General features: G+C 38.8%; 1 protein-coding gene across 3 annotated transcripts in view; it reads right to left on the reverse strand.

The window, feature by feature from the left end:
• The window catches only part of LOC146670160 (guanine nucleotide-binding protein G(i) subunit alpha-2), a 54499-nt gene extending 31904 nt beyond the window's left edge, over positions 1-22595 (reverse strand). The window contains exons 1-2 of one of the 3 annotated variants that reach the window (XM_085406939.1): positions 22085-22594; positions 21776-21922 (exon numbers count right to left, since the gene is read on the reverse strand). In XM_085406939.1, coding sequence (XP_085263065.1) covers positions 21776-21893 — 118 coding nt within the window. In that variant the 5' untranslated portion in view covers positions 21894-21922; positions 22085-22594. Of the gene's footprint in view, positions 1-21775 lie in introns of all 3 variants that reach the window. The other 2 variants (XM_085406938.1, XM_085406940.1) reach the window with 2 other exon arrangements.
• Between the last annotated feature and the right edge of the window lie 3529 nt (positions 22596-26124).

Raw genomic sequence — 26124 nt, forward strand, 5'->3', positions numbered from 1 at the left:
CATCCACACATAATGTCACAGCAGAAAAGGTCAGTCATCAGTCAAAAAGCTTTTACGATACCAATCTACATCTGGCATTTTCTCGAGGGTGTTTACAGCACTGCTTGATTAAAAGATAAGGCAGCTGACGGCAAATTAATTGCTACAATTTTTATCATTATTTATACAGCATGAATGCCAAAAATTTACTGCTGTTTAGTATGACTGTAAACCATTTGCTTTTGGACTCTTAGTCAAACAGGCCAACTAAAGATTTTTGCCATGAGGAAGAGCAGTTATTCTCTAAATGTCACATTTTTTAAAATGTTTGTTTCTGACATTTTTGAAGGCACTGTCTATAAAGCTGAGGCCCACTTTTCAGATGAAAGTAGCTTTTAGTTGTTGGGGAAATAAAACTAAAAACCAGCACTGTTTTTTATTTACTATTACACTGTAACTTTTACTCAATAAAGTTACAGTTTTATATAGTTGGTTTTTTTTTTTACTTTATAATTACTAAAAATGTTCAAAATATAAAAAGCACCATCTCTGACATGCAGTTACTGTTGACTTCTATCTGCTGCTTAGACTTGTGAAAATGAGTGTTGGATCTGTCAGGGAAAGTGGGAAGCTCAGAGTGATGCTGCTTGTCTTCGGGCAAAAAGAAATCACTGGTGTGACTCAATGTCTATCAGAGGATGGCTACATTGTGCCTGGTGAAGCACTTAGACTAATGCAGAAACGAGAGGGGAGTTGTTTTTGACATACGTAGGTGTTAAAACATATGAAAAAACTGACCAAAAAAATCATAATACACAACTGACGTCTTATGGTCTTTATTTGAGTCACATCTTTTAATTAAAATTCTGAGGCTGAGGTAAGCTGCATTATAAATTGGCTCAGAATAGCTGCGTACAACAGGGAGGAGATAAGAACTCGCAGAGTCCCTTTGGAAGGGCTGGCACAGGACCTTATAAGTGTATGGTGTGGGGATTCTGAGCAGAGGTGAACCCGTTTCTATCCAGCAAACATTATTAAGAACGTAAAACAGAATTTAAAACAGAATGAGTGAGGACAATGGGGAGGAAGAAAAAGTACTGTAATTAAAAGGCTGTTAACAAAGACAGGATAGATAGGTGGTACTGGGAGTAGAGTTGGACAGTGTGAACAAGAGTGACAAATGAGCAAGAAGTGGAGGAGGTGGATGACAATGCAGAGTAAAGTGTGTGAGAGGACTGAACACACTAGGAAATGGTTAGGAGAAAAGATAGTGGGATGAGAGAACTAGCATGAGTGCTTGATTTTTAAAAAAGTAATGAATATTCATAACAGGTTATCTGCCAACTCATAGATAAATGCAGAGCTCAGGTATAAGGTGATGTTGGAATGAGAAACACGTAAGAGTGAGCTGTAAAGCACTCAGCAGCAAAAATCACTTGTTTTCTTCCTACTGCCAGCGTTGTTTCAGCAAATTAGTGTTTAGCTAAGGCCCCAGTCACACAGGCTTAAAGGACAATCAGCAACCATCTGGAATAAAATGGTCATGAACGAAAATGTGCACGCTCTGACCAGTTGCCAAGTGATTGCTGGCATTGAAACATCAAATTGCTATAGCATCATTCACTCAAGCCTAAAGACTGGTCAGTGACGCCCCATGCAACTGCCATTTCCTAGGGAAAAGTATGTATTCTGCAACCGGTTGGCGAGTAGTTGCTGGAGGTTGCTGGTTGTTACAGATATAAAGCACTGCACTGAAAACCTTTGCAGTTCCTTAGTTTGCTAGCAAATTATTGCAGTGGCCAGTATTTTGCATGGTAGGGGCAAACTATTTAATTGAGTACCTGTATTACTAGCTAACATTTGATAGGTCATTAAAAAATGTACACTGTGGTTGTAGTGTATGTTTTCTTCTTTCTGTATATTTTCTATTTTATTGTATTCAGTAAAGTTCTTTGTCCCTATGTTTTAAAAAAGTCCTATACAAATAACAATTTATTATTGTATTATTATTTTGGTTTTTGACATTATTGACTGTAATTAACAATACTTGCAAGCATAAAATTGATCTAGAAAAATGAAAAATCAAGCTAACAAGGATATAAACTACTAAAGGACTTGGTTAATTAATCACTCTGTTAAAAAGAAGTGTACCTTCAATGGATCATGCTGATGAAATGTGAGAATCCTCTTAATTTTTACATGGGGAACTGGCCTTTTGTGGCGTTTCATCAAATAACTGCTGAATTATTTCACATTCAGAAATGACACTTCAGTAATTTTCCTAGAGGAAAGGTCAAGAAATTACTAGATTACTGGATTCATTTTCCCTGGAATATAAATGCTGGTACTAAATTTCATGGGAATGCATCAAACAATTATTTGAGTCTGGATTTAGTGAAATTGACATACACTACAAACAAATACACTTCCTAGAAACAGGGAGAATAAAAAATCCATTCTGCCCTTTCAGCACAGTGTCTCAGCATCCTAACGAGGCCTATAACCACAAACACTGTTTCACATCTCTGTGCCACTCAGCCCACTGCCTTTGCATTTCTTTTGTGGAGACATGTAACACATCTCAGCATATGCCAGCGTTATAGGCCATCTATTGTTTAAGCGTCTGCCATGGGAGAATGAGTCACTGGCTCAGCTGTGACACGATTCCTCCTGCTTTTTCATCCGGCCCACTGCCCCCAACCGTTGGTGTCACGACTGCTTCATAGCTTTTACAGCCAATTAAAAGTTCTTTTTTATGTGTTAATAGCATCAAGAAGGATCCTCAACAAGAGACTATTTTTTATATACAGCTCTGTCTCAATGTACTGGGTACTGGTGTGATGTTCTGTGCCATAGTACATACATACATACATAGGATTGATTCCCGGAGGATTTTCTTGAATAGAATTTGAACAGTAACATATGAACAAAACTTGTTAATGTTAACTTGTTAAGTATCATTTCTTTCTGAATTTGTAGCACTATCATTTGTATTTCTTATTGAGTCTAATTCCTGTCAACAAAATACTGCTTTTAGCATGGAATAGCTCGACCCTTCAGTGGACTGAAAATAACTGCTGACACATTGTCCAAACTCAATATCTGTTCCCAAATTATGCAAATTGGCTTAATTCAGTCTTAAGATTTGCTGCAGATTTGCTTGTTTGGTTTACTTTTACCACCTTCATAGGCATCATCTGTAGTAGAAGCAGGCTGTTGGAGCTAAGTATTGAGGCCTAAAAGAGAGAGTGAAAACAGGAGTTTATAGTGGAATCTCTGGTTGCTCAGCATGAGTATGGTTATTTATGGGAATTTATTTGTGCAAGAGAGAAACTCAATTCAAGACAATTAATCTGTTTCCTTTTTACCACAGACTTGCTTCAGCTACACTGCCCTCTGTTAGCAGGCTATTATTAAGAAACCCCGAATTTTTCTGCAGGTCTTAAGTCAATATGCTGCAGCCTATGAGTAATTTCTTGCAGACACCCCAAAGAAATAAAGACCTATATAAGCTTACTGTGTCACAATAAGCAGGTTCTAGTGGTGACTGCTGGACAAGCAGAGTTGGTAGCGCAGGTGTTCCAGCCAACCAAGCAGCTAACTCCCCACCACCACCACCCAAACCCCATTCACATGCAGAGTAGAGAGCAATGGAGGAATTTTACATGGCTGAATGCAGTACAGTATGTTATCGCTTGAAGTGAGAAAGTAGGTCATCAGCCTTGCACGGAGCAATGGAGCTTCGCTGCTTTGCTCTGCAGAGTAGGATGCTGGCTGCACTCTGAATGTATACCCAGTGTTAAATCGCACCAATGAAAGCAGAGTGAATATAAGAAGAGAACAGATGTATATCATTTAAAGAGGATCAGGTTGGAAGCTTCTTCTGATACAAACAAATTCACAGCACATGGAGAACATGAGACAAAAAAACAAACAACCAATGGCTGCTGTAACATGACATGCAAATGTATGCAGTGCAATCAATCAATGGTGCCTGAGGAAGTGTGCTGAGCTTATAAGTGTATAGCAGACACCCACTTCATTACTGTCTCCTTATAACAGAAGCACTTCTTCACTTTTAATCCTTTTAGAACACAATGCATGCTTCAGCACCTTTAACATCCTGTTTTAAATTAATGCCTGTAAGCAGCTGGGAGGTGTCTCCAGTACTGTTCTTGATTGTTTCACACATTTCTGTGGTGACAACCTTCTCAGTCACCACTGACAAAACATCAAACTAGGGCCTAATTAGGAAAGACAATACATGCCCTTCTTTTTCTAATCTACTTCTTTTTACATGTTCCTCCCATAACAATGTAAACCACAAGGAACATGCATAATAATGCACTCTTAAAAGCAAATGACCCAGCAATTCTTGACAATTTAAGAAGGTGACTTTATTGTATCAAGTACTGGATTTTTCAAAGCCTATTACATCCCGGCAATTTAAAGTCTCAAGTAATAGTTCTCCATTTCCAGCACAGAGGTCTATCTGCCAACATTAGACCATTTGTGGGTGTTTTTCACAGTAATATGACTTTTCAGGATGAGGTTATGAATGTAGCTCTGTCCTGTTTTTTTACACCTGCAATACAGTATATATATATATATATATATATATATATATATATATATATATATATATATATACATATCACTGCATGTTCTGCATGCAGAAAAGAAAATGCACTAAAGAAACCAAGTCAGAGCACTGCACCTAGTCCTTTTAACTTTTTATGGGGTAGCACGCTAACATTTGCTATTAAATAACTCCCTGTAGAGTTCTCGTTTCAGCTATTTGTCAGTCCATTAAGACCTTGTTTTGGGTCATCTGTTTAAATGGAAAAATCAGCTTATCCTACCGTAGCTTATGTTTTGAATTACATAGAGATAATAGATTCTGTGACAGACTTTAAATCCCATCTTGAGGCCAATTTCTAGGAAAAGATATTTGTTTCTTATCTATGGATACATAAATTGGAATATTATTTCAGTAAGGACTGATTAATAACAACACATACGTAACTGTCTTTATGTTTTGTGTGTGTGGAAGAAAGAAATATCTGTCGATCATTTTAAGTCACCAAATATAAGTATTAGTCTTAAAAAATCTTTTTGGGCAGGCTCTACAAAATACAGTGTAAAATTTTCCAAAAATGGAATGAATGATTTCGATCTGATCCATTGCCTTGTTTCTGCATCTATTCATTTATTTCACTTCCACATTACAACGGTTTTCAGTTCATTTAATTTAATTTTATTATCACTACTCCGATCATCTTCATGAGAGCCAGTCAGCATTTCTCAATTCTTGATCCCTGTTTTTCAACACATTGTTCTGCCTTTCAGACCAGCATTCATGCCACACTACTCCTCCTCATCCCATCTCCTCCCCCGTCCAGAGAATCTCTTTCAAGGCCTCAATCAGCCATCTGCTAACTCTGCTCTAGTACCAGAATCTAGACTCCGGGGTCCCGTCCTATTTCTTACCTTCGCTTGGGAAACCTTTCTAATATGACATTTCATCAGAGTACTTGCAAAGTACTTCTGTGTATCATTAAGTATTGTTCTTTAGGCTTTAGCACAAAGAGTGGTATGAGTGATAATTTAACAGTAAGTTTTGAGACAACAAAATGCCCCCTCCAAAAAAAAAACATCTACACATTGTCATTTATTGTTAACAGTCATATCTCAAGGCTAAATTCATTTACATTTACATTTCTCTATTCTTGGTCATTTCTGATGATGAGCCACAAACATCAGCCCTTTAATACCTCATATATAACTCTGCAGGCTGGAGTGAATAAGAATGAGCTACTAAGACAGTTTGATATGGAAACAGTTGGAGGGCTTTAGACTTGGGTAGCTTCCTGACACTGATCTGGTCATTATGTAAATCCTTGGCAGAGAGAAAAGGTTTTCTCTAATGTAGTTTAAACTGACACTCAACCATATATCTGACCAAGAACAATACGTATAAAACACAAAGTTTGTAGCAAAGAGAAGGCTGTTTCTTTTGCTCTCAAATCAATCTGCTGCACCCGGAAAGTGATTGCTCATATAACAAACCACCACAACTGGTATTAGGCAGTCTGCTTACTCTACCATCTCCCTATGTTTCTGCAGACCATTATGTTAGGTTATACTCTTTAGTTAGACACACACATCAGCAATCAAATGAGGCATCTGGAGGTAAACTGTTCTACTATTTGAGGGACCATAAAATCATGCAGTATTCTCTTGTTACACCAGATTGCTGGGATACGTAAGGACACACAGTACAGTTTTAGTGCCCTGACACTCTCATGAAACCTTTTAAAAGGCAAGCAAACTCTGACAATGCAACCCCCCCACACACACACAAAAACCCTCTGTTGCATATAAAGATGCTATGATATCTAGATGAAAAGATGATGAAAGGTAGCTGGAGTGCAATAGAAATGGTGAGAATGTGTGAGCCACACAGCTTTACCACTTCATGTCCAGTCATGCTGCATATTATTATCATTATGTATAAAAACAGACTGTACACACCTGACAGCTCATTTCCGACTTAAATCAGAATATTTTTTCACATTGCGATGTGCCTGTAAGATGCTTATGTTGCAGCAGCTGTTTCGTTACTGTTGACCCAATGCCTGAGAGAAATGAGACAGAGTACAGCCTCCGCCTGGAAAACACATCTAAATGTCGGCCCTGGCAGAGCTGCCCGTGGAATGATGGGTTGCCTTGCTTGTGCTGGCATTCGATTAGTTGCCATGGTTACGACACTACAGTCTCCTCCCCAAAACAAAATCCTTAACAACAAATTCACGCGTTTTCATGTTCTGAAAGTAGAAAAGATCTTTTTCCAACAGTAGAAAAATATTTGTTTAAGCGAAGGCTGACTGGGTCACAGATTCATAGCACAAACAAGGCAACAGCAGGGACTTTTCTCATTTAAGTGAACTTTTAAAATGGCTATCAGTTCAACTGCCTATGCATACAACATACATACAACAATTATGTCGACATATGTAAAAAACAAACAAAAGAGAAAAATAAAGTGTGGTATAATGGCACATGTTTTCAGGACCTCAGTATTGATAATCATTGATGAACAGTGAACTGGCCTGTTGAGAATGGAGGTGTGATGCATGTGTGGATGTATACCAATGATTGATCCCACTTTACTTCAATCAAAACATCAAGAATTAACGACAACTCAACAAAACATCACACATCTTAACAGACCTGTTTGCTGTTAAAATAACATCTATAGCTACCTCTGTCTTTCACAGAGTGGTTGTAGTTCAAGTTTCGAGTATAGTTCATTTAAATAGCTTGTTAATAGCATTCGGATCTTTTGCAGTCTGCCTCCTTCACTGCATAGTAATGAATAACTGCCAAATTAATGGCCCATTAATTTAGACTTGAGCCAAGAAAAATTAGGTCTCTGCCTTCTTCTCTCTCCCCACATCATCTAGTTGATGTCAGAGTACATCTTACACAGTAATATTATTCAGTGTAAGACAAAGTATCTTGTTTCAGACCAGCTGTGGACATCTTAATCAGTGAGCGACAATGCTGGAGTTACTATTGTCCAGCATAATGTAAACTTTCTGTTTATTATTCGTAGTAGCATACTGTGGACAGAAATTTCACTTTATAAACAAGCATAAACATTTATGTCACTCGCCATCATCAGCTAAACAGAAACAGCTATGAGGCGACCTTAATTAATAGAGCATTTCAAATCATCTCGTTAACTTCACACTGTTATACATTCTTGCCCAGTGTATGCAACAATTTGTAAGACTTGACTGAGGAATGTTAATGGCATGAAGTAATGCGATCACAGATGAACTGTACAAAGTAATGTTTGTTTTTTTTATTCGATTGTTTGTGAGTGTATCTGGTGTCTTAACCCAGCATCACAGCAAAACGTGTAATAGACCCGGTGGTCCACCGTGTCCAATTCATGCTTTGCCTCTCCAAAATGTGACATACACATTAAATTACTGCATGCAGAAACTGCATTACCAGCAGGGAGAGATAATATATTTAAAGCCACAAAGTCGGTAGTGAGTAAAAAACCTATAATATAATACAATATAGATATCAGGGTCTCAGCTGTTTGTAGACAGTTTATTTGTCTTTACCTTGGAAAAGCACTAGGCTATAATGCTTCATTGTGGTTACTGTGCCTGTATTTCTACAGATCATACCTCAGTGCTACTCCTAAAATGCTATTATTACCTCGGAGTAGGAACAAGCTGTATATTACCTTCCTGAAGACCAGTGCATCATCATAAACTCTACTGAGACGTTCCCTTTTCAGCTTCTGTATGATCTACACCCTAACTGTATTATTAATGAACATTTTCATTACTACACATAAATTGTATCAGCCCTCCAAGTGGGTTCTCTGTGATCCATGGAGGTTTGTTCCAAATGTTAACCTTTAAATTTACCTTTCTAACTTAAGAGTATGTGAAAAGTTTAACCTATAAAGCTGCTCATTACAAAAAAGACTTCCACTTGATGGTCGTTAAGTAACATCCCGAGGCAATAATTTGGGGTAATTTAACTGCATGACTTGTGTCAGGGGGGGTAGCAATACGAGTGGCTAAATATGCTTCCCTGTCTGGCAGTTACCCAGACAGCTGACTGGGGTACAAGTAGAACATGTGTCAAACAACAACAATCTCTGGCATTCAGTCTCCTGTGGATTTCTATTCCGGATTCTTTAAGTCTCTCCGTGTCAGTGCTCTGGCATCAACATTTATATGAATGAATATGGGGATGGTTTCTGATGGCTATTCCAGGAATCAGCTGGCAGACAGATCGATGGGTGAACTTTGATATAGAGCTTTAACTTGATGGACTCTACATCAGGCCCACTGATTGTAAATATTACTGAAGGTATTCAATTTAGACCGCTGCTGAGCAGACATTTTGCACACAAAAGCTACAGAGTTGATGCCCTCCAATTGGTAGAGTCCTAAGCCCTACAGCAGCTAATAAAATGGTTATCTGTGAAGAGCTTACACGCTCTGACTATATTCTTTAATATGAATGCATGCAGGCATATTTTGCTGTTGTTCAATATTCAAAATTTTAATTAGAATTTTAATTAAATTCTTTAAAGCCTCCTTTTTTTTACTCATGTTCCATATCTTGCCATAATTTTTGTCTCAAGTGTTGAGGCTGTGTAGTTAGAGTGTTATCCACTGCTCAGAACGTCAGTGGTCTGACCCCCAGCTCTCCTGGTGACCATGGGCAAGATACTGAAACTCATATTGTCACTTATACATATGGTTGCTTTGAGATGTCACAAAGATAAAAAATAAATAAAATCATATGTGCAATGGCAGCCTTTTGTTGAAAATCTCTATATTGATCTTACATTTTTACACTTTTTTTGCTACTTTTTATGCAAGATATTGTTACAGTGTGAGTCACTGCCACATGTGAATAGCACAGGTATTATTTATTAACCGTTTTACTCCACATATGTTCTAGCTGCCTGTCGTGTCTGTCACTGTCTATGTAGGTTGGACATTTGCGAGTTACGGACACAGTGATGGTTAACGTATCTCAGCTGTAGCTCTGAAACACAGACTTGTCTCTCACACTCCACTCGTATGCCTTTTATATTGTTGCACTGTCACTGTCATCACTGCCAATGTTGGCTTATCTTCTAATGGGGACGCTTGGAACTGAGGACTTGGTAACAAAGTTGGCTCATGTACACTGCATCTGTCTAACAGTTTATAATCAGTGTGTTTCATCTGTGTCTACTACATCTGCAAAATAAAGGAATCTGACTTCATGATCGAATCTTGCACATTCAGGAATGTTCGACTGATCTGTTACTTTCCTTTGCTGATGACTGCATTTCATAAGTTAAATCTGATCACAGTTATATTTCATGTGGCCCAGTGCGCTTTAAAGTGCTCTTACACCTTTTCCAACAGTGATTACTTTCTCGCCTATTTAGAGGTGGAGCAGAAAATCATCTCCAGGGGGAAAACCAATTTAAAAGATCTGCAGAGGCCCTGTTTCCCAAGCACTGCAGCTTCCATATAAGGGATACTTAGAGTCATATCAATAAAGTTAGTATACAACTATATTACCAAAAATATGATTTTTATAGTAAAGTTTAATATAATTACCTTCAGTTACGTCAGACCTACTGAAATGACATTACTTAGTTGAAAGCAGCTGTTTAACCTTTCAGTGGTTATTAAGGAAAGATGCAAAACAATCACGGGATCCACTCACAACAATCTGAAGACGTCTTACATTTTGGGTCTCTGTGATAAGCAGCTGTGTAAGATTCAATATTTTCTTTCAGTGTAGACTACAGATCAGTGGCCAAAATAAAATAAAATAAAGATGTTGTGGTGCACAATTTGTACAATGTCTAGTATTTTCTATGTAAAATCGATTTTTTATATTTAAGGTTTGGATCTTCTCAGTCTGAATTATAAAAGAGAACTTTTAATATTTGAATTCAGGTTTCCCCTTTTTCCCCATGTGACAGCAGTTCCTTCATGTCGTGATTGCAAACCCTTGTTTTTCCAAGTATTCTGGACCTCAACTGTCTACATTATTTCTATCTCCCATCCTTTATCTCCTTCGCTGTCTCTAACTTAAGCTTTTTAAGTGTTCTTGCAAAAGGTCAAGGTCCTTCCACGTTGCATGCAGCACCTAAATAAACTGTCTCTGGAGTCGAGTGTAAGATGATATAGACAGAATATATCATCTGTCTATATCATCTTACACTGATATAGACAGATGGTGATGATTTCTGGTCATTCCGCAAGACTTTGCTGCTTGCTGAGGCATGTTTGCACTCTTACACCACTGTATGAGAGGGGATGACTGTAATATGAAAAGATGAGGAGTGAAAGCGATAAAAGAAGTTACCTAAATTATGGATGGGGCTGAAAATAGAAAACGTGATTGAAAAATGAATTATGGGCAAGGACCTGCTGTGTCATCTGCACCAAATAGAAGATGAAGACTGATAACCACAACATTTGGTAAAAAACACAAAGGGTCAAGGGTTCTACCTTAATTCATTCTCCTCCTTAAATCCAGCCTTATTAGCGGAAACTGTGGGGAATTTAAAATGTATTGACCTCTGCAGATACTACACAAATTGTGAGCTCGTTTTAAAATGAGCCACAAAAGAGGGATTTTCTTTAACTGAAAACGACAGCTTTGCTCTAAATTCTGCTTTTCCAAACAATATCCGTTTTCCACACTAAGCTATAAACGTACACCCGTGGTTAAAACAGATTACTAACAGCTTTCATTATAATGCAGGGAATTACCTCTATAATAAAATGAAGTGGAGTTGTCACTTTTGGAACAACATCAACAATACCAGGAACTGTGGTATTATGGAGGAATTTATTGTAGAATTCACATAGCAAGCAGACTGCAACTCAGCTCGCTAAAATGTTGGGGAACTCTAAATGCATTTCAGAGAAAACATCATTTCTAGGGTTGTACAGAACTTGTTCTGTGGGATAATTGACAAATAATGTTGGACAGGAAAATTTGCTTTATTACTCTGCCACAAAATTGCACTATAGTGGTCTAGTAAATAATCACCCTTCCGTTTATCCACCTCTCTCACTTAATAAGCATGTCTGCTATTTCAAAGAATCATCAAAACAATTGTGGTGGTTTTTAATTTTATGTACCGTGCAGTGTGGATGAGCACCACCATATAAAGATTTAAACAGCTATTTAACATTTCAAGCATTTTCTCAGGCTGAGAAACAGCCCTGTGCTCTAAACACTGCACGGCTATTAAAATCCTTTTTCCTGTGGGTGTTCTGTTTGGTGAATCCAGCACCAAATCCTATTCCCACCACCATGGTAGGCAAGTTAGCAGTTAGCTACTGAATAAAGCCAAACATCTTGTAAGGCTTAGATATTGTCATAATATGAACACACTGCTCCAGTCTTGGCCTCTCTGCATTTTGTTCCTTATCCATTTTAGAATTCAGTTACGATTTTGTCAACTGTTTTTAAGGCTTTTAATGGGCAGGCTCCAAATTTGATCATCAACCTAATTTGCTTACATTCCCACCTTTAGGTCTGATCTGCTGGCAAAGCTTTCTTACATATCCCAAGTCCACAGAAAATAAAATGACAGAGCCTTTGCCGTTGCTGCACCTCATTTGTGGAAATAGTTACCACTTGATATAAAAAGTTCTCTCTTCATCCCTGCTTTTAAGTGTAGGCGCAAAACCTACCTTTATTCTCTGGCCTTCCAGCTGTATCTCTGCTTGTCCCCTGCTGTGGGTTTTTGTTGTTGCTCGTATGTGTAGTCTATGTTGTAACTCCTTGATCCCAGCTTTATACATTTATAAGGTTATCATATGTGAAAGCTGTGCATTTATTTGCTTGGATTCAAGTTCAGCTACCTTATAGTCACTAAGATGGATTTAAGTAAACTTAGTCAGCTTTTAAGTAAACAAGGAGAGAAAGATATTCGTGTGATAGGCAGGAGGTTCACTGACCTTTTACTTAGTAAATGCTGGAGCAGGCAGAAGGGGCCCTAAATAAGGAGGCAATAACTGCTTAAAAACAAACAAACATGCCACCGGGAATAGCTTTATTCCACACTAATGCCTCAATTAGCTAACTTTTTTTTTTATTAACTTATACTATAAAGCCCACAAATCTCAGACTTGCAAAATAAAAAAATATAAGAATGAAAGTCTTTAGGAGACGGATGTCAGATTTGGGCAGGCGACAACTGTCATAAACACACTGGTCTGAATATGAGTGGTATGCTCACTCCCACAGATACCGAATTTAACACTCTCACAGGGTGTCATAAACCACCATCCTGCCTCAGGAAACAGCCACAACACACATCTCACTTTATCAAGCAAAGCAGACACATGGATGAACTGTCTCAGACATTATCTCATTCATAGGCCCAAAATCAAGCACGCACATACATGAAATCTGGAAGATCTGCTGTTCGACTGCTCATCGTGACTCAGAGTGAAAAAGCCTCATTAAGAAAAACTATTTGTTTGTTCAAAATACATTTTTACTTCTGAGCACAAAAAACTGTCAGCTCACTACTAAATACATACAAAAATAAATAGCATTTAAAAAATAAAACTAAAAACCAACTGCAGTATATTACATTTTTAAAAATGTGGATTTTTTGGTTTTCTTTAAGCAGAAAAACTCACCAATAGTCACTGCCTGGTGCAAAATCTACATCAAAGTAAAAACTGCATCCTAAGCGTGACTGTAGGAAGGATTCATTTCTTGCTAGATCAGCACATACAGTAAACTCGCTGGGATTTAATGAGGACTTAGTGGTGTTCGTCAGAGACATGACTAACAGTACTAAGTATATTCTTTGAACATGTGTGTAATTGTAAAGTTGTCATCTCCGGATGGGCAGCCTCACCCAGAGCTATTCTCTCCATCATGAGAATTGAGTAATGTCTGTGAAGAACTATTATTACTGTCTCCTGAGGGAGGGAATTAGAGATAAGCTGCAGTGGGTTCTGATTTCAACGAGGTTCAAGGGAACAAAGACGGTTAAAAATAGTCTCACATTTTTGGGTGAAAATAGGGAAACAGAATCTGCCTATTAGAGTAGGGAGTATCTTGCATATTAAAGTCAGCACTCATAAATCACTAATGACTTATAACGGTGTAGTTTCTGACGGTGATGATGTTTCCTTCTCATTTTTCAAAATCTTCTCTTGTCCGTTTACAGTTTCAGTTTAACTTGCTCCCTAATCCTTTTAATAGCATTTCAGATGTGTTACTATATTTTACCAGCAGCAATGGGTGCTTGTCTGCCTTCATTTAACCTTGGATTTTCACTCTCAATCTACAGAGCCAATCAGTTACTCTCAAAATTACTTGAGAGTAACTGTCATGGAAAAGTCATGGAAATAAATTGTTTACTATTCTCAAGTATTACACATTCTTTTAAATAGCTTTAAATGGTTAAAAAAGACATGAGGCCAACTCTCCATAACATTTCTGATAAGAGATATAAGAGAAATGTTTCAGTGTTTATCAGTACTGAAATGACAATTTGAAAGTGTATACATGTGACGAAGTGATGACCTTGCTTCACGAGAAGCCGTCTTATACATTTATGTAACATTGGTTTTTATTCCCAGTTCCTGCTCATATAAAGACATTCCATCTACTTACTCAATACAGAGAGGGCATGGTGCAACATGGTGAAATAAGTGTTTTCTCACCCTTAAAACCCATGAAAACTGATATGAGAAGAGTTTTCTATGGACTTTACAGTCTTTTAAGCTTCTTACTTTACGGCTCATTCTCAGGCCATCAAGTAAAAGGACATTTGTTAGTTGTGTTTTGAAACATGAGAGTTTGAATGCAACATGGCTGTTTGTGCCAGACAAGCTGATCTGAGAACAGAAACTGCTGATCTACTAGGATTTTCACACTCGCTACAACCATTGCATGCAGAACAGCATCTCTGACTGCACAATATGTCACATCTTGAAGCAGATGAGCAACAGCAGTACACACTGCACCAGGTGCCACTCTCTCAGGAAACTGAGGTTACAGTTTGCGCAGGTCACTAAAACCCAACAATAGAAAACCAAAGCAAAATAGAAAAAGTCGCGGTGGTGTCAAATGTCAGGACAGCCTACATGAGAATTTTTGCTGACAATGTCAGTACAGTGCACCTATCTTCTGATAACTACTTCCACCAGGACAACATACCATGTCACAAAAGCTTAAATTGTCTCAAACTGGTTTCTTGAACATGAGAGTGAGTACTGTACTAAAATGGGCTGCCAACAAATCTGCAGCAGTGAGTGATGCTATCATGTCACTATGGATCAAAATCTCTGAGGAACGTTTCCAACACTGTTAAATTTATGCCACAAAGCACTAAAGCTAAACTGAGTCCAACCTGGTACTAGCAAGGTGTATCTAGAAAAGTGTCAGGTGAGTGTACATAATTGTTTAGTTGGTTGGGAATTTTATTTCATGAACAGTATTTTTGGAATTAAGATACTCAGTTTGCAAAGAACAGCTGCCCCGTTCCCCTGACAGTTTGGTACTCACTCCTTCATGCTTCAGTGATTTCTATCAAGTGACTCATCTTCTCTTTGCCAAAAGAAGATGATTTTTTTTCTAAACACAAATTGGACAAATACAACCATTAGGTTTACTGCAATATGCGCTCAGTCAAGAAATCAAAAAGCAGTAAGCTCCTGCGTGTTCTCAGTGCTTTCAGTAAATTGCCACTCAAGAATATTTTTATTATTTTAACTTAGTGATGTTGCTGACATCCTGAGGAACTGATATCAAGACAGACGATAAAAGACGATACAGTGCGGCTGTGTAGAATTACAAAACAGTGATTATATGGTCAACTGAGGATTCCTTGTCAAATCATGAGGTAACAAAGAAGGAATGCTGTTCAAAATACTTGATCTCATGAAAAAAAAAATTCACTCAGCATCCACAAAAGTGACATCGATTAAAAGGGTTTAACAGTGTTTTTTAAAAAAAATTAAACTGGAAAGATACCCTTTTTTAAACTGAAAAGTGTCATAGTTTGTATTTTGTGATTTAGTTAATTACTGTAATTGTCGGGCTATAAGCCGCTTCTTTTTGCACAAGCTTTGGACCCTGCGGCTTTTAGTCAGGTGCGGCTTTTCTATGGATTGTCCATGATTTTTGTCATATCATAAGACGATTTGTTTTGTTTGTTCCGCTGTTGTACGGCACTACGTTGCCTGGCGGAAGGGCATGTGATCAGACACACAGTATCGGGGTTCAAGAGTGGTATGTTGGTCACATGTCCATCTGCCAGGCAACATAGTGCCGTACAAGTAGCGCGAAAAACAAACTTCAAAGTAGCGCTATGCGTTCAGCGGGAGGCGTGGATGACGAGTGGCGATAAACTTGCGAAAAGCAAGTTATGCTCAACTCCACCGGTGGAATCTGACAGCGTGGAAAAGTGTGAAAACATCCACGATCACCAACGGATTTTGAAGGGCTGGACTGCTGCATGATGGAGAGGAGGACACCGCCACGGCCCTTCAGAGGGTGTTCGACTCTGACACTGACAGCGAGGATTTCTTTGGTTTTGAAAGTGACAACGAAGAGTGGATGAAGTAGCCATCCTGAGCCTGTTCGTATCCGACACTGGAGAAGAGGACTTTGGTGGTTTTAGTGCGGAGGAAGATGGTGGTGAATGACTGACTTTTCTTCTTGTTAAAGCCGTGTCACTGCACCTGAGCCTAAAAGGTAGTCCGAATCTATTTTTCTGCTGTGCTGTAGGTTATTGTTATGTACTACATTTGTTACTCATTTATGAAGCACAGTACATGTTTCGTACTTGTAATTACCGCTACTTGTACATATACCTAAAAAGTTATGTAAATATGTACCCATAACTTGTTTTTCAAAATATTAATAAAAGTGATGTCTCCAAACAGCCATCTCTTTCCTGACAATTCCCTTTGTGCATATTCTCTTACATATGATAAGTCAATATTGAAACACCTGCGGCTTTTAGTCAGGTGCGGCTAATGTATGTACAAAACAGGATTTTCCCCTGATTTTAGCTTGTGCGGCTATTATTCAGGTGCGCTTTGTAGTCCGGGAAATACGGTAATTTTTAAATTTTTACTAATTACTAATCTCTGCACTCCACTCAGTTTCACTTCCTTCATTGGTCAGTTCTTCTTCTTTTCTAATTGTCTGCCTCACCCTTCTAAATATCACGGATGTTGATGCTGTCTTGCCTAACGTTACAAAATTCACATGCTAAGATCTCTGAAGCCAACAAAGTGTGTGTTTCATTTTGTTGCCTTAATCTTGAAAACTAGAACGATCTTCTCAAGTTCAATCCAAATTTTTTCTATGAAATTTTAGGTGTAAAAAAATATATCTAATCAGACATTTGCATACAACTGTGTAATAAGTAGCATGTGAAATTTTGAGTTAAGGTATCTCACAAAATACAGTTGCAGCCACATTTGTGCCATTTGAAGAAATTCCCTCAAGCCCCTTGACAGCGGGAAGCCACTCGGCTAACAAAGAAATAGTCCCAAACACAGCCCCCTGTGCTTTTATCAAAATCTTTGTGACATAATTCCTCTGGACACCTTGTAAAATATTTATGCTGTTGAAAGGCCAAATGTGTTGTTTACTTACACATCAATCTGATTCTTCTATCTGTTATGCTTGAGACAGGAAAACAAGTCTATGGACAAATTGGACCAAGAAGATACTTGAAGAAGAAGATACTTCATATTGTGAGAAAGCACAATCCAGCCACTGGTATTAAGAGAACGGGCAAATGTCCAAAAACACGTCCACCATCTCATGGATTACTGCCTGGCTGACAGATATGCCTCAGTATATGAGGCTGGGTACTGGTCTGTCTGATTTGGTGATGTGCAGTACAGGAGCTCCACAGGGGACTTTTCTGTCTCTATTCCTGTTCGCTTGTACACCTCAGGCCTTCAGTACAAGTCAGTGTCACAGCACTTACAGAAATACTTTTAATGTGTTGGAAGAGTAAAAATACCTGAGCATCCACACTGGCAACAAACTGGAGTGGAAGAAAAACACACAGGCCGTATATGAGAATAGGATGGGCAGGCTCTATTTCCTAAGGAATTTGATACCCTTCAATGTCTGCAGCAAAATGATGGAGACTTTCTAGCACTACAGTTGTGGCGAATGGAGTGTATTGCTATGGCTTGCTGGTAAGCAGCGATGGAGCTGGTGACACCATAAGACTGAATAAACTGACTAGGACGGCCTGCTTTGTGATGTTTCTTTTTTCATTTTCTTTATGAAGCTATGGTAGAGAGGAGGTTGCTGAACAAACTGTTATCCATCATGGATAATCCTGAACACCCTCTGCACCACTTAATAGGCAGGCAGAAGCAGTCCTTCCGTCTCTAATAGACTGCCACAAGCACAGGAATAGAAAATCTTTCATACCTCCTCTAATCACTTTCTATAATACAATACTCTGTGTGTCTATTGCTCCATACCACAGTCTTTTGATTTTACTGAGGGAGTTTGGCCTATGCGGAAGAGCAGTGGGGACAGAGGATCTCCTTAGTAAAACATGCACTTGATGGTGACTTATGCTATTGACTTGAAGTTGGCCTCTAGTGTTGTTAGCGTCCTGCTGATCTTGTACAGTTCCAGGCATTCCAGGATCCACGTGTGGGGCATTGAGTCAAAGGCTTTCTTATAATCAATCCAGGCGGTGCACAGGTGATTAGCCAGTAGTTAGATGGGACTGGTACATATACATTTTAATCATAATATTTTTATATACTGCATTACAATGATGCTAAGATTACTAGCATGACTACTATTATCACTACATTTACTATTATTACTGCTATTTTACTATTGTTGGTTAATTGATATTATTATTATACTTATTCAGATGCTGTGACAAATTAATTGGTTGCTAAGCAGTTTGTAAGTAAACTTAACTATTTAGAACTTCAGGCTGCTTGTTTGCATCTGTTTCCAAAAATTATTTTGAATCATGAAAAACAAACTATGTTACATAATGTTTGATAAACTGTGTATAATAAATATATGCCCTTTTTACAGCAGACAGTTTGACTTTTCTTATTAGGAAAACCACAGCACGGGACTGAAACCAAAGAAGGCAAATGAAATTCAAAATGCTGTAAGCTCCAAGCACTGTACTTGTACTTTTAAATGACTCTGAACTAGTTGCTGTCAATTTTACTCTGCCAGTCAACTGTCCTCTTACAACCTCACGTTGGTATTAGACACAAAGATTCAAAGATATATATAAATACCACTGACCGGTGCTGTGAGCAAACAGAAGTCTGCAAATGGCTTGCTTGAGATGTCAGACAAGGTGAAGCCAGTCATCAAATTACAACAGACTAAATAAAAAATCATCAAGATATGATAAGTTTAAGCAAAAGAAGTGTTTAAAAAGTAGAACGTGTCTAGATTAAGAGCAGATGTTTGTATTTAATGAGAGCTGAGCTGCTCTTGACACAGAAAACACTGCTGTCTTTTGACAGAAGTTACCATATTTGGAGGACAGGTTGCATTACTAATTTATCAGCTAATGTCAGGAACCTTGGTTAGCAAGCTGCATCCATAAACCATAGGGGGGCACCAGCTACCTATACCTGCTAATTAGTGCTTAGCAACAGACTAATATAACACTAGTATTTCAATCACCAAAACTGAAGCACAAACATCTACGCAAGTGGCAGAGAGGTCCAGTTCAGTGAGTCCTATTACCCGAGTAAGGCCTTGAAGACACCACCTGCCTGCATCCAGACATCTGTCTATCCAAGTGACCGCTCCCCCAACTTCCGAACTATTGGGTTGTTGTTGTTGTTGTTTTTTAATCATCCCTGCAAACAAAGCAGGCCTGCACATTTTATCAAATATTAATCTTGATCACAATTTTGGCTTCCCACTACTAAATGAATGTGATTAAACCAGTAACAAAAATACATGATCCACCAGCACAACACAAATCAAAATAAGTACTGAGTACTATGTACTCCTAAAAGTCAGCCTGAAGACGAGCCTTCATGTGCCGATCACAGCTATTCCCTGCACTGCGCATTTGAAGTTTCCTGAGTATAGTCTGGAGGAGTAACACTACATTAAAAGTCAGATATTCAACAGATAACAGACAAATATCAAACAAAAATCAAACGTCTGACACGGTAGAATGTGAGAAGCTCATCCCTTGAAGGACATCATCATCCGCTGTTTGAAAATACTTTGGATTTAGCGCAAGAGATGCTAACCAAGAAAAAAATCACATACAAAGAGTGCTGTAGAGTTGTGTTTGCCTGGAAACACACCACAACCTGCAGTATAATGCATGAAGGCCAAGAAAAACAATACAATATTTCATGGTGATTGCTAAAGTAAATTGCCCATCATCAGCTTAAATATCCATAAAGGCAAAGCTGTACAGCACGTAAGCATATCCATCCAGCTCACAAAGATGCACTGAGATTACAACACATTCCCATTCCATTAGGTCACAGATAAGTGTCCACCAAACATGGGGAGTAAAAAATCTTTCTGAAAAATGGTCACTTAATGGACAAAACACAAGTCTTTACCAAAATCTGTGCAGCAGAAACAGAAAGAGATCTCACAGCCTTTCAGTATTTTTCCTATGAGCATCTGTCACGTAGGTGCAACGAAAGAAGTAAAAAATGTTATAGTTTGCCTTTAGGAGGTTCACTTAGGTCAGGTAGTTAAACACCTTATTTGATGGCAAAGATGTTTTAACTAAAAAAGTTAAAAAGAGAAGGCAATAATTTGCATTAAGCTTTGATACAATTTTTTATTTATATTTTATTTTTTCCTCTAAGAGATGGGGTGAATTTATGTGAGAAGGAAAAACCAGTTTTATTTTAGTTGAAATATGTGTGCATGACCAGAGTTGAAGGCGATCGTGGCTCTAGAGTTGGCAGTTCGTCTTGTAATCGGAAGGTTGCCGGGCTCGGACAGCCTCGGTCGTTGTGTCCTTGGGCCTACTGATGGTGGTTAGAGGGCCCGGTGGTGCCAGTGTCTGGCAGCCTCACCTCTGTCAGTGCGCCCCAGGGCAGCTATGTACAATGTAGTTTGCCATCACCAGTGTGTGAATGGGTGGATGACTGAATGTAGTGTAAAGCACTTTGGGGTCCTTAGGGACTAAGTAAAGCGCTATACAAATACAGGCCATTTAAACATCCAAACTATCCATAGAGGTAATAAATATTAGCAATAACAATATTAACAACCAAGTTAAATTACTAATTGCCAATTAACCGAATTAACTGAGAGAGTGGCCTGCAAGTATATTTTTGCTTATCATGGAGTCTTTTTGGTTATCATGTTTTTACATCGCCCATATGATTTGCAAATCTTTCCACATCTTCTGAAAACAGAGCTGGAGTAAGGAGGGAGATTGCTGGTAAGCTTGCGATCATGCCAGGCAAAACAGCTTTCAGAAAATGCCCACTTCTACTGGCATTCACACAAACTCTTGTCTTGACATTAAACGCAATCCCTTTCGAAGGAGCTGACAGACCAATCAGAAGCACGATCGAGTCAAACTTAAACAGCTGAAACTGTTAAGAAGGGAAGTGAGAATGCGGTAATGAGTGGGAGGATGTATTTCCTGTTTGCATATGTATGCGACTTTGTGTGCACACAGGATGGAAATGCAGAAGGAGGAAAGGAGATGGTGCCTTCAAGATGCAGAATTTGTTCGATATAAACTGTTGCTTTGCTGTTGCCACCTATTAAATTGGCATTTTCTTCCTTGTATCCCTTTGAGAGAGATTAATGTGAGTATAAGAGTAGAGCTGAAGTGTAATCCTGTGAATGTCCACAGGTTTAATATATTGAATTAAGCTTTCTGGGAAAAATGCCAGCTCAATCCTCTAAGAAGCTGTGCAGCATGTTGACATGAGGATATCTGACTTATCTCCAAGTATATAGTGTGGGCACTTGTGTAGGCTAATTAATAATACACAACATGACTGTAGACAGATGAGCACTGAAATGGCCCCTTTTCTATGCTGTAGCTAAGATTATGTGTATAGTGTCCTGCCTTAGATATAGTGAGGTTTAACTTGCCTTTGTGGTAGTTTGTAATATTTATGGTTTTATGAGTTTTCGGAGTATTATGTACAGGCAACGTGACACGATCATTTCTGGAGTAAGAAACACTCCTTTCAGTTTCCTGAGGAGTCAACTCCAGATGTAACCTACCTACCTAATAAAAGCAATTTCACTTCTCTGGCTGCCTTCTCCCCGTCCTCTCGGAGGTTTTTGTCAATCATCTTTGACCTCTCCGCAGCAGCTTTATCCTCGGCGCTCACCGTACAACCCATTGGATCCAAACGCAGGGGCGCACCGACCGCTTGCGCAAAAAAAGAAAAAAACAATAAGAATCTCAGAGAGCTGATGGTTTTAGTGCGTCGGCCGATGCCAGGAATAACAATGGAACAGCTTTTGCTTCCAGTACTGCCTTCTATAAAAAAAAACAGCCTCTTTCACTTGCAAACAAAGTCAGCTTATCCACCTGCAAGAAGTCTGTGGTCCCGCTCTTCTGGTCTACAAGAAGCTCAAAAGGGAGGCAAATGAATTCAGAACATTTGCTGTTTTGTTTTGTTGTTATTGGGTTTGTGTTTGTTACACTAAACCTCAGATTTGTATGTGGTCCATGTCGAATCTATCAAATCCCGATGTCTTGCATCCATCCACAGACTGAAATGCCCGTGCTCTCTGCTCCACGGTAGACTGGCTCACTTAGTCCTGGCCTGGTAAGCAGCGCGTCCCTCGGTGGTGGCGACAGTGCTGCAGTCTCTTTCTGTGCGTATTTAGGCTCGCACGAAAAACCTGATCATCGTGTGACAACTGTAAGTTGTCAACCAGTCGCAGCGACGTCACTCGAGCAACTTGTCGCGATAGCCCTGTTAAATCAGGTGAGCTCTCCGCTGTAGCTCGTGTGAGCGAAACCAATTAATGTGCAAACCAGCGAGGCGTGATTTTAGGAGTGTGATGTGCAGACCGCAGTGGGCGCTGTGCCAGCCTCATTCCTCTGCATTTCCCGCGGATGCAGACTCTAGCATGACAAATGAAATGAAGGCCAGCAGTCCGCCCTCTTCTCACTGACCAACTGCGATACGCAGGGGCACCTCTCTGGTCAAGGATGCACAGAGTGCTGTTAAAATGGCTAATGAGTCTTGTCGTCACATGTTTATGAAATACCTTGGCACCAAATGAGACCGCTAGAATAGCTGACGTGCAGCGTCATCCAATGGACGTACACAGTTATAGAGTTTAAGATAAGATAAGATAAGATAACCTTTATTAGTCCCACACGTGGGAAATTTGTTTTGTCACAGCAGGAAGTGGACAGTGCAAAAGTTATGAGGCAAAAATTAGAATACAATAAGAATAAATACAGTACACAACTGTACAGAATAGAATAAAATAAAATACTATATACAGTAGAATAAAATAAAATAAATATACAATAAGATAAAAATAGAATACAAATACAAATACTATATACAACTGAGTAAAAATACTACTCGTTAAAGACTTAAAGGCATTGCAGCGAATAAACTTTATATAGAAATTACAGATTATGTGTATGGTGCACTGCCTGAGGTTGGACACAAGCTGTTTTCCAAAACAAAACATAAAGAATCAAATTATATCAAAATATAGAATCAAATTATATTACCACTGAAATAACCAATTACATTAAAAATCTGAATCATAATCAGAAAACATTATTGATCCCCAGGGGAGATTGTGTGGGTTACAGTGCTCCAGTACAATATATACAATATATATATATATACATACATATAAGTCACTTACTAATAAATATCTGAATAAGAAAGAAGAGCATGTGCAAAAAGGGTGTAGCTATCACAGTGTATACAGTGTGTTAGGTGGAGGAGTTGTACAGAAAGATGGCCATAGTCTGAACGTGCTCCTGTGGCTAGCCAGCATGCCATGGAGTGGGTGGGAGGAATTATCCAACATTGTCTTTATCTTGTACAACATTCGCCTCTCCGACACCACCTTAAGAGAGTCCAGCTCCATCCCCACAACATTGCTGGCCTTGCAGATCAGTTTATTGAGTCTGTAGGCATCAGAAACCCTCAATCTGCTCCCCCAGCATGCAACAGCGTAGAGGATTGCACTGGCCACCACAGACTCGTAGAAAATCCTGAACATTGTCCGACTGATGTTGAAGGACCTCATCCGCCTCAAAAAATAGAGACGACTCTGGCCCTTCCTGTAAAGTGCTGTGGTGTTTTTAGCCCAGTCCAGTTTATTGTCTATGTATACTTTTGCACTGTCCACTTCCTGCTGTGACAAAACAAATTTCCCACGTGTGGGACTAATAAAGGTTATCTTATCTTATCTTATCTTATACTCCGAGGTATTTATAGTCCTCCACAATGTCAACATTGACCCCCTGGATTAAACAGGGGCCAAGTGTTTCCTGGTCTTCCTGAAGTCCACAATCAATTCCTTGGTCTTTGCCACGGTGAGCTGCAGATTATTCTGCTCACGTCATGTGACAAAGGAGTCGACCACAGCCCTGTACTCTGTCTCATCATCCCTGCTGATGCATCCAACCACCGCAATCTTCAGAAAACTTCTGAAGATGGCAGGTCTCTGTGCAGTGGCCTAGGTCTGTGGTGTAGACGGTGAAGAGGAAGGGGGAGAGGACAGTCCCTTGTGGTGCCTCTGTGTTGCTGATTACCTTGTCAGACACACAATGTTAAAACAGACAGTTCCAATATAAAGTCAAATACAATTTAAGATAAAATAATCACTTCCACTGCTATAATTTGAATTATTCTAATCTTCTAAGAGTGAAAAAACATGGCTACTTATATTTATTTGACATGAGAGACACGTTCTTTATTTTAACAATATTTTCACAGCACAATAAAGGAATGGGGCATTTAAAAATAATAAATAATATTGAACTATACCAGCTCACAGTAGGCTTATTACAGCCATTTTACCAGTCTTGGCTTTTGTTCTCTTGTAAAAAAAATAAATCAAACATTTTATTGCTGGGTTCTAATGTACCATTTAACTGCAGGGCCCTTGCTACTGCTGTAATGTCTTTAGTCTGAGTCAATATAGATGATATTCTGTTGAGTTCATTTCTATAGTACTTAAATGTAACGTTAGCTTGAGCATTCAGAAATACACAGACCTGTGCCGGTCTAAATAAAATTCTTAATGTGTTACAGTAAAAACCAGCAGTATGTTGACATAATGAGGTCAGCAGCGGCGGCTCATGATGACAAACAGTTTCATAGGAAAACTGAGCAGTTAAAATGATAAGCTTGTCTTTAAAACAGCCTGAACACCTTTAAAAAAACAGAGGTTCCGGGATTCCAATATTGGTAAGATCTACAGTCAAATGCAAAAGTTTTTTTTATGTATTTATGTTTTGCTTCCAACTATGTACAGCAAATGAACAGTATTTAAATGTAATGTCCTTAAGAAATAGGGGAAAAAAATCTAGCAAAGACCTGACCCAGGACCTGAGAGATGCATCTGGCCCTGTAGTTGATCTAGTTAGTGTTCACTGAAACCTCATCAGAAATATTTTGATGCATGCTCAATCATCCAGGTAAGGAAAACCCAAAAGGCTGATTCTGTTCATCTGGACGCAGCATTTCCAGTACTTACTTCTGCAGACACGTCACTTGGATGAGTGACAAAATGTTTCTCCCACTTAAAAACACTACATCCAGATGAACAGAATCAACCTTTTGGGACTGGTCAGCAATGGTCTCAGTAGAAGGTTGGCCGTCAAGAATCCATTCTTAAACAAAGACAACAAGGAGAAAAGGCTGATGCATGACAAATTACTGAACAACTGGACTAAAAATCAGCGGCAACAGGTCTTACAGAGTGAAAATTGAAAATTTGAAAATGTTGGTTCAAATTGTTGTCAGTATGTGCAGATGAGTTCAAGAGAGAGGTCCAACAGTGAGTGTTCACAGTCATCCGGGAAACACAGTGGAGATTCTGTCATGGTCGGAGCTGCATGTCAGCTAGTAATGTTGGGGATGGAATTATGCATTCAAAAAAGTCCAACAGATTTCGATCCACCACGCAGTACCATCTGGAAAGGATCTCATTTATTTTTCAGCATGACAGCGATCTGAAGCATATTGCCAGTGCAATACAAACAGACCAAGATAGCAAAACACACGATGAGGCACTAACAGTCATAGATGCCACCAATCACTAAAAGCCCAGATTTTAACATTACTTAAGTAGTGCGGGATCATCTTGACAGAGAATGCATTTTCCTAGCAATATAAAAAAGAAATGAAGAATGACTCAAGGCTTGCACATATTATTGTATTAATATCTATCAAATACTAAAATTGCCTACAAATTAAGAGCAGTACATAGTAAAAGAAAAAAAAAAACAGAAACACACACTGTCCAAATAACAATTTGTTTGAGTCAAGGGGTAAATGAGGCCAAGAAAGACAATCTAAAAACATCTACAATTATTTTATTGGCAAACTAAAATTGTTCAGCTATTTACACTTTACAAGC

Source organism: Rhamphochromis longiceps, linkage group LG5 (genome assembly GCF_057381845.1).
Source record: "Rhamphochromis longiceps isolate RC_006_pf linkage group LG5, R_longiceps_female_GT1.1, whole genome shotgun sequence".
NCBI classification, from domain to species: Eukaryota; Metazoa; Chordata; class Actinopteri; order Cichliformes; family Cichlidae; genus Rhamphochromis; species Rhamphochromis longiceps.